Source organism: Panthera tigris, chromosome C2 (assembly GCF_018350195.1).
Source record: "Panthera tigris isolate Pti1 chromosome C2, P.tigris_Pti1_mat1.1, whole genome shotgun sequence".
In the NCBI taxonomy this organism is placed as follows: domain Eukaryota; kingdom Metazoa; phylum Chordata; class Mammalia; order Carnivora; family Felidae; genus Panthera; species Panthera tigris.
Window position 1 is genome coordinate 8,772,474 of NC_056668.1, and position 9,258 is coordinate 8,781,731.

Consider the following 9,258-nt stretch of genomic DNA (forward strand, 5'->3'; position numbering starts at 1 on the left):
GTGCTCACGGCTCTGAAATTGCCGTTTTATTTGAAATGCCACAAAGTAATCTAATCTGCTTTGAAATTGGCCATCCTTGAAGCCAAACGGGGATATCGATTTGACCTGTAAATATTCCCCCAAGGACCCTCCTCCCTCCCTCCCTCCCTCCCTTTGCTGAGTTGCCAGCAAACAGGCATTTTCCCAAAGGCAGAGAGGCCCAGACGAAAAAGACCTCGCCGTCCAGGACGCAGCTCTTCCAGCATAGTACGTAGAATACGCATATGATACATATATTGACCTCACATAATCCCTCGGACTCCCCAGCCCCTGCAGGCACCTTGGGAGCACCGACCCTCTTCCAATCCAAGTGCTTCAGCTTGGGAAGGGTTTGGGGGAGGTGGGTTTCCCTAGGGCCAGCTCCAAATACGCCAGAGGTCTGCGGGGGGGTATGGGCAGAAGGCGGTGGGAGCCCTGTAAGTACTCGAGGATTTCTGGAAGGTACCTGTTACCACATAATTAGGGTGCCCCACTGCTCCCCCAAGGCCTCCTGCTTCTCCCCACCACCTCCTTGAAGGTCACCAGGGTTTCAGAAACCACACCAGGGGACAGGGGCCCTGCCCAGGGAAGCCTCCTCTCCTGTGTCTCCGGGCTCAGCTGCTGCGACCCCAGAAATCCCAGACTTTCGTCTGCATATTCGGGAGTGAGGAGGAAAGCCGGGTGACGTTGTGGAGCTAAGTGTTGCTCCCTGGAGTCCTGGGGTTGGGAGCCTGGCCTGCATCCGTCCAGTTAGGTCCAGTTAGCTCCCCGCCGCGGCGCGAGGTGGCGAGGCCGGGAGTGCTGTCTCAGCCTGCGCCCCGTTCCCCCCAGCGGAGATGGCGGCTCCAGGCCCATTCCCGCGGTCCACCCGCCCCTTCTCCCCGGCAGCGACCCCTGAGGGGCGAACTGTGGGTCCCGCGGTGGGGGGGTTAGGGTTGGGGGGGGTCCGCCTCCCCTCCGCGCAGAACAGCAGGCCGGAAGGCGGGCCCAATCCCTGCCCGCCCCACTGTGCACCGGGAGTGCGGGACTCGAAGCCAGAGCAGGACGCGCGGGTTGGGGAACCCTGCCTAGTCACAGTGAATTCAGGGACCATTCCTGGGACCACACAACTCCTCCAAACCCACGGCGAGTGGATTGCCTGGAAAGTTGCCAGGTAGGCACTCTGGTCTCTCCCACTGTTCCCTTGGGTGTGGGGGCATCTCAGTTTCTGGAGGCCTCCGCCCCAAGCCCGAGGGAGCCGCGGGGCCCAAGACACCTAGGGAATCAGAGCCCCCCACCCCCCGCAAAAGCTTTGGAGGCCCTTCCCAACAAACTGTCCCGCTACTAAAAAAGGAATGACCTTTAATTTCTCCTCCGGGCTCTAGGGATTTGGGGTTTATCCTGGTCTCCTTGTAAGAGAGTGGCTAGTTTCATCATATCCTGATCCCCCAAACGGGATCCCAGCACCTCAGTCTCCACCACGTGAACAGAGGTGTCTTCTGAACCCCAGGAAATCACTGTGCACCCACTCTCCCTCCCAAGGAGTACCACGGTGACCACAGTACTAGGGAGCCACTGACTTTCACTAGCAGGTCCTTCCCTGCCCCCCCCCACACCCCCATCTATACAGATGGCTTGGTGGGGTCAACGTTTATTCCATTTAAGGAACCAAAATTTAAGAGCCCTGGGGCCTAAATGAAAGAAGAATTTAATAAAGACCCAGGAATCGTGATTTCTGAAAATGGACAACTGTGCCCAGGTAACTCTCCTTTACCCAACTCCTGGTTCCTTTCCCTGGTTTGCACCACACCGGCCTTGCCTGGCTCAGTGGGAAAAGTGAACTCGACCTCCCAGACGAGGCTGCTTGCGGTGTCTGCAGCCAGGTCACCTGGGGAAATCTGCACCTTCAGGAAAGGTGCAGACCCAGACCAGACTTCCCTGCCCAGCTCTCCCGAAAGCTGCATGGGCGGCTCTGGCCTGATATGCAAAAGTGCACTGGGTACACAGGACAGCTTTTCATATAATTCAAATACTCAGATACTTCAATAGAGCTTGTTCTCTTATATCATTAGAATTTTTCCTGTAATTTCCTGACACCTCCGCCTTGCTGCTAGAATTTGGTCTGAATGCCCCTTCTGGACCTAGCCTGAGGTGGCAGGACTAATGGACAGGTTCCCCTCAAGCTTCCGTGCCCCCATGCCATCACAGCCAGCTCTTGCATTAGAAGCCTCTGTGGGTAAGGCACCTCTGTGGCCTAGGTTGATCTAGGACTCCGGATTTCAGCTCGGGTCATGCTCTCACCAAGATGGAGCCCCTTGTTGGGCTCTGCGCTGTGCGTGCAGCCTGCTTGGGATTCTCTCTCTCCCTCTCCCTCTGCCCCACTTGCATGTGCGTGCCCTCTCTCTCTCTCTCTCTCAGGAGGGAAGGAACCTCTGTGGGTGAGGCCTTTCCACTCCACCCATAAAAATCTATCTAAGGTGGGCTGAATGTAGAGACTAAATAAGGTAAGGTTTGTAACAACAACAGCAATGAACATCTTGGTGCTGTAAAGCCATATAACCCGAAAAAGTAGGCGCTGGGCTCGTGGCCCTCATCTGGACCTAACAAAGGGCTTTATCTGTTGGAGAAATGAGGGGAGAAGGGTAAGACTGAGCTAAACTCCTACAAGGTTATCAGCAGTTGGTGGTCTATCTCACCTGATCCTGGGAGCCCTCCCCACCTCCACGGACTGTGGGGGAAGCTGCCGGATGGAGGGGGTGGATCCCAAGCCTGGCCTGTGGTTCCTCTGCCAGGGTTTACTGTCCCAATTGACCTACATGTGTCTGCAGGGGACTCCCTGCTACTAGGAACCCAGATGGCCAGGTCCTGGAAGAGGAGGTCAGCCACTGGGTCAGAGGAAAAAGGAGCCAGGAAACCCCTTTCTGCCACCCCTTGCCTCCGAGGGTTCGTGAATACCTACACTTGGTATTCACACTTGGTGGTCTGGCTGGCTCGCTCGTTGCTGTTCGGTTTAAAACTTACCAGGCTCTCTTGCCACTGAAGCTATCTAAATATGGTCCCTCCTCTCTGAGTGCTCAGTTAGTCAGTCAACAAACAGCTGTTGAGCTGTGCAACCTCAGATAAAGGATCCAGAGTTTGGTAAGAACTCCCAGGATGGCCAGTTCTTGAAGGCAGCCTTGGGTATCTAGAAGGTGACACAAACATTCCTCACAGGGATCTTGTGAAAACCAGGCGGGGTTAATAAGGGAATGCCTGACCCTGCCACCACCCATCCATGGAGAGTTGGATCTGAGATTGAGAAAAATCCAGGACAGATTTTTCTGGAGTCCTCAGGGGACACACTGGGGTCTCACCTCCTTCTGCTCCCGCTCCTGCGTTTAAGATGGCAGCTGGGTGGGTCTGGATGGTCAGATCTCCAGCAAGAGCCCTGACCTCTAACCTCTATTTTTTAACTCCAAAGTAGGGGGTGGGGTGGGGTTGTGGTTGTGGAATTAAGTGAGCTAAACCAGAGGATGCCGACAAAGCCCTGGGTCCAGTGGAAGGCCTCAGTGGTACCAACGCCTTGGTCCAGCCTTCTCCTGCCTTCCCATTCCTTCCCTGCCTCCAGCTCTCTCCTCCTCCTTAGTCTCCCAGTTACCAGCGCCTTGGCAGAGAAAGAGGCGTGTTATTGGGGAGCACGGCCTCTTGCGAATCCGTGGACCATGCGAGGACACAAGGTTATGCTGGCTGACTGCAGACTACTCCAGAGTCCAGAAGGGTGTGTGTGTGGGGGGGGGGGTGCTGAGGTGCTGCTCAGCTCCTCCACCGAGAGCCACCCCCCACCTCCCAACGCCGGGAGCGAACCAGGGACGCCCGTCACCCTGCGGGGGCGTTTACAACCGGCATTCGGGGTATTACCACCAGCCGGGCCCGCAGGCTCAGGGGCTCCGTCCTTGGCTACCGGGCGTCGCGCGTCTGGGCGAGGGCGTAATGGGGGGAGTACGAGCCCGGGCTCCCGCCTCGACGCTCCAGGGGAGCCCAGAGCTGGCACTGCCGCCTCGCTCGACTCCAGGACCCAGGAAACTGTCACGGTTCTGGGGTTCCTCCGCGTGCTTCAGCCTCTGGCCTCGGAATGCTTCGTTCTCCCCGGGGTCCCCGGGAAGCCCGGCTTTGGGGCCCTTTTCCAAACCAACCGTCGCACACCGAGTCCAGGCACAGGGTGTGAAGGCGGGGGGTGGGTGGGGGCGCCCCGAGAAGGCCTCGCTGGGCCCGGCCGGACGGGGAAGGGAGGGGGCTTCCAGCCCGGCCCCGCCTGGCCGCCGGCCAAGTACGTGCTCAGACGCCCGACGGAAGGCCCGGGGCGCCCAGAGCTTCGCGCCGAGACCTCGGAGGCTGGGGCGCAGGCCCGGCCGCCGCCCGCACTGCGGAGCGCGCGTGGCCCCGCGCCGTCCAGTCCGCCTTCCCGTCCGCGCCCCGGAGCGCGCGGCCGCGGCCCGGGTTGTGGCCCCCGGGGGGCCCGAATGGGCGGCTGGCGCGCGCTCCAGGTCCTGCCTCGAGCCTCCAAGGCCCCGCAGCCCGGAGTTCCTCCCCACTGCCCGCAGCCTCCTGCTCGGCGACGGGGAGCTCGCCCTCCCGGACCCCATGCGGAGAGGGTTGTAAAGTTCCACCTTATTCTAAAAAAAAAAAAAAAAAAAAGTCAGCTTTTTTTTTTTTTTTTTTTAAATCTACATTATTCCAGGCTTTGGTAGAAAATGGGCTCGGATCTGTTGAAGTTTAGGGTGAGCTTCTCTTCAGCAAACCCTCTAAAATCAAAGCGTTTCCATTCCCGACAACAATTTCCAGGCGTCTGCCTGAGTCTCAACCCAGACGCATTCCACCACGGTAATGATTCCGGCCTCAAACTCCCATTATTTTTGTGTGAGAATGACAATGTCGCACTCCCTTCCCCTGCTTTCACCAGCACTTGTCTAGAGTCTTCAGGTCTGGGAAAGGAGGAGGAGGGGCTCTGTTCTCCTTGCTATAGTCAGCCTCACTTTCCAGCTCCATTCCTAAGCTGGGACCACAGGCCAGTCCCTCGGGTCAGCTGTCTGTGCACAAGGGCCCACAAGGGACACCACCCTCTACCCCACTGCTGAGAGCGAAATCGGAATCCTGGCTCCTAAGAAGGAGCTTAACCAGCCACCGGATTGGCCTCGGAGCTTCTGCGGTTTTGACTCGGGCTTCCTGAGGCCCAGCATACATCACCTGAAGGAGGAACTTGTCCTTCGTCCTGCCTGGCATGGCTACCATGCAGCTATGGCCAGGGAACAGCAGAGTTCTCCCACCCTGTGCCTCTGTGCTTCCAAAGCGCCCCGTCTCCTGAAGGGAAGGCCACAGTGCAAAGAGGGCCGGCAGACCCTGAGCCCTGCGTGTACCAGGCCTTCCTAGCCACCGGTGAACACATTAAGTTTTCAATTCTGAGTCCCACTTCCAAAGCCAGCCTTGCTCTCCTGCCCTCTTCCCTGTCTACCTGCCACTTCTTAGCTGTTAACGGGAAGAAGACGTTGGGGGCCCAGAAAATAACGGGTCTTCCAACTGCAGTGAGGCCCAGAGGTCCACACAGTGGGGCATTCTGCCATCTAAGCCACATCTGGCCCAGGCAACACCGTGAGCTCCCAGGAAGCAGTGACTGGACTAAGAACCAGTTTTCCACCTGCACTGCCTGGTTCCTCACACTTGATCCCAGGAAGCTTGCACAGCTATGGAGTTGCTAAAGGCCCATTTTGCAGACAAGGAGACCGAGGTCTAGTGGGGCCGCTTAACAGAGCGGAGCCTTGGAAGGGTTGTGAAAATTGCAGGCACTCCTAAGCTTGCAGTCTGACCTCCCTGGGGAGTGTCCACCTTGGCTCGCGTGGCCTGTTTCTGCCCCTAAGTGGAACTCTTCCGAGCTCCTTTATCTCTCCCCTGCCCCAGGTGGTCTCCGGATGAAAGGAGCCAAGGCCAATGGCCTCGGGCCCAGGGAGAGAACAGGCGCTGGCCTCGGGCACAGCAGCCACCGCCCCGCCGGCGCTCGCCCTTGCTGTGGGACCCTGGGAAAGGCCCGCCCCTCTCTGGCTGCAATTTTCTCAGGGACGAAGGGTTAATCGGCGATGCCAGTGGCTCCTTTGGATTTTCCTGTTCATTTTCTAGCTTGGCCTCTAGATCCTTCTTCACCGGGGATTCCGCTTGCTCCGGGGTATGAACAGTGGTTTCACTCGGCAACTTTCCGTCCGCAGACGAGAGTCGGGGCAGATCCGGGAGTTGCCGCAGCCGCGCAAGACTGCCTTGGCCCTAAACCTCCCTGATGCCGACGCCCGGATCCCTGCGGCTCCTCCAGGCCCGATTCCATTCCCCCCTCCCCACCCCCGCCCCCAGCGCAGACCCAGGCTTGAGAACAGAGGCTAAATCAATTACGGCGCGGCTTCCCCAGGCCGCCCTTCGGAGCTACCAGAGTGGTGAGCAAGTCATTTTGCATAATTGAGGTCTCTCTAAACCCGTCTTTCTCGGCCCAGGCACCCAGCTTCACAACTCTGTGACCCAGACGGACTTGAGGGGAGCCGGGCCACCTCCCAGAGCTCCAGGCCCAGGGCCTCCATGTCCACCCTCCAGGCAGGCCCCGGCTCCCTGCTTCGGCCCTGCAGGGGGGCCCGGGGCACATCACCCCTCCTTCCTTCGCCTATCAATCTAGACCGTAGATTCGGGGCCATTTGCAAAACTGTAGGACCAAACAACTCCCTCCGACCGCTCTGGGAGTTCCAAGCGCGCTACCCAACAAAGCACGAGGGCCTGGTGATCTGAGTCCTGGACCCCCAGCTAGCCCACCCCTGCAAAGGGCTCGGGGCCAAGTAATTCTGGGCCCAAATGGCTGGAGACTCACTTCCCAGAGTTAGAACACCCAGATCTATTTAAATATCTGCAGAAGTAGTACACCCACCACTTCCCAATTTTTAGCAAGCTTTCCTGGAAATGCTCCAAACAATAAATGGCTTACAATTAGTCCTCTTTCTCCAGGCCTGCCTTTCTAATTAATTTCTGGCTTACTCAAAATCGCTGGTAACAAACTACTTAATATTCCGATCCTGGCTTCTCATGTGTTTCCCTCCATTGGGGAAGTGATAGGAGCCAGGGTCCTGTCCTGTCTCCACACCTGCTGGTATTGTGCAGATTAAGACAGGGCTCACTCGGAAAAAAATACATAAATTTTGAAAAGAAAGAAACGAAGAAAAACAACGGCTCACCACCACTCCTTCCCCGGGTGGGAAGGAGACCTGGCCCTCATAAAACGTATTTCTCTTTTAATTTTCAGTGAAATCTCAGCCATAGAGGAATCTGTTTCTCCGGTGGAGAGGTCACCCTTGGGCAGACTGATAGCGACCACCCGCTAGACAGCTCCCAGTAGGGGCTGGAGTAGGGGCCCCTCGGTATACCGGGGTTAGAAAAGGAAAGGTGTGTCGACCGGTGCGGAGGCACAGGTCACTGGCTCCCGCACCAGGGAGGACAGCCCTGGAGGCTTGGAGCCCCAGCTGGGAGGCAAGGGCTAAGCCGGGCTACTGCTTCCGTGGCCCCTGGATCTCCCGCCCGCTGTGTGCAGGGTGCAGGGCTGCAGGTCACGATGGCCGACAGGCCCCCTGAGCTCCACTGGGGAGCTAGTGTGAAGTGTGGCTCCAGACCCAGAGCCAATTACATGTCACAGGCTTTGGGGCCACCAACACAGAGGTCAAGCTTACTGACTCCTGGTCGATCGCTTGGCCCTGCACTGCCTTAACGGAAGCACCCTGTGCCCACAGGACACCTGTCGCTGCACTGCGGCTCCTCTCTGGTGTCCTGCCGCTGAAGTGGTCTCTACTCCCCCACCGGCTTCTGGGGCTCCACAGCCCTACTGGCTTCTCAGTCCTGCCCAACAGGTCCCCGTGCAGAGTGTCCCGGCCAAGTGTCAGGATCTCTCACGCCAGGCTGCAGCAACCCTGGCTGGGGACAGAGCCACTGAAAGGTGATCGGTTCAGAAGCACCGGGACACCAGAAGGAATGCTGTGGTGACCAGGCCTCCATGGCCCTGCTTCTCAGAAGTGCCCAGCCTGGCAGCCATGGTCACCCGCAGGCCATGTGCTAGCAGGGAATGCTGGCCGTCACACCAGGAGTCTGCTGGACCCAAGGGTCCTGGTGACCCGTGTCCACCATGGCACCTGCCCCTCCGGGTTTATAATTCCAATCAGGAAAAGACTAAGCTCAGGCCTGCCTGCCATCTTCATACTATTTGCCCCTCTCTCCTGTGGGGGTGGGGGGGGTTCGGCTCACCTACTTTCGGTATCTCCTGCCCTGCTCTGCCCAGCCCTCCCACCACCCCCCCCCCCCAGGGGAGGTGAGCAAAGTAGATGCAGCTCCAGAGTCCCAAATCTAAGGCCCGGGCCTCAAACAAGTGCCCTGCTTACAGCCGGGCCTTCCGGGCCTAGGCCTCTGGGTGCACTCTGCTCTCTCTCAAGCCAGGATCAGCAAGTCCGTCTTATCCCTGGTCGGGGTGCACACACTTCCCCTCCGCAGAAAGAGAGCAAGTAATGAAAGAAGGACAAAATAAAAGGGAATTAAAGAAATGAAAGAAAAGACAAGAAGGGAGGCAGGAAAACCAGAAGAGGCTAGCATGCTCACAGAACAATTCCTGGTTCACCTGGCCCACGCCTCGACCAGAAGATTGTCCGGTTCACCCGGCGACAAGACCTGTCTCCTCTCTGCAGCAGGAGCCCAGGCTCCCCGCGCGGCCTCCCCCAAACGCGCTGGCACTGGCCCTCCAAGCCAGCTCCGGATCCCCGCTTGGGCCGAGGCTGCCGGGCTCCCCCAGCCCTCTCGGCCGCCCACCTGCGGCCTCACCTTCGGGGAAGACGGCCCGCATCTTCAGGTAGCTGGTGGTGAGTCGGATGATAGACGCCTTGTCCAGCTGCGAGGTGATGGCCGACGGCAGCGGGAGCAGCTTGGCCAGCTCATAAAACTCGCCATTTTCCTTCTCCCTCCTGGTCTTGGCCGCATTCTTGGACTTCTCCTTCATCGCGCCTCGGCTCCGGGCATATTAGACCCAGCCGTGCTCCAGGCCCGCGGAGCCTCGCTCCGGCTGCAGCGGCGGGGACGGGGAAGGGGCCTCCGAGGTCCAGGTGAGTCTAGGGCACCGCCCGGGGCAGGTGCGCGCGGCCGGCCTGGGGCACCGAGTAGCCTCTCCACAGCCGCTGGGCCCCGGAGCTCCGCGCGACCCAGCGGCGCCGCTCCGCGCTCCGCCGC

The 9,258-nt window shown here is 58.8% G+C and overlaps 1 protein-coding gene across 2 annotated transcripts in view; it reads right to left on the minus strand.

The window, feature by feature from the left end:
* Positions 1 to 9,031, minus strand: part of SIM2 (SIM bHLH transcription factor 2) — a 49,419-nt gene extending 40,388 nt beyond the window's left edge. For both annotated transcript variants that reach the window (XM_042956904.1, XM_007099252.3), the window contains exon 1: positions 8,857 to 9,031. In XM_042956904.1, the coding sequence (XP_042812838.1) occupies positions 8,857 to 9,031 (175 nt within the window). The remainder of the gene's footprint in view (positions 1 to 8,856) is intronic.
* Positions 9,032 to 9,258: the final 227 nt, after the last annotated feature.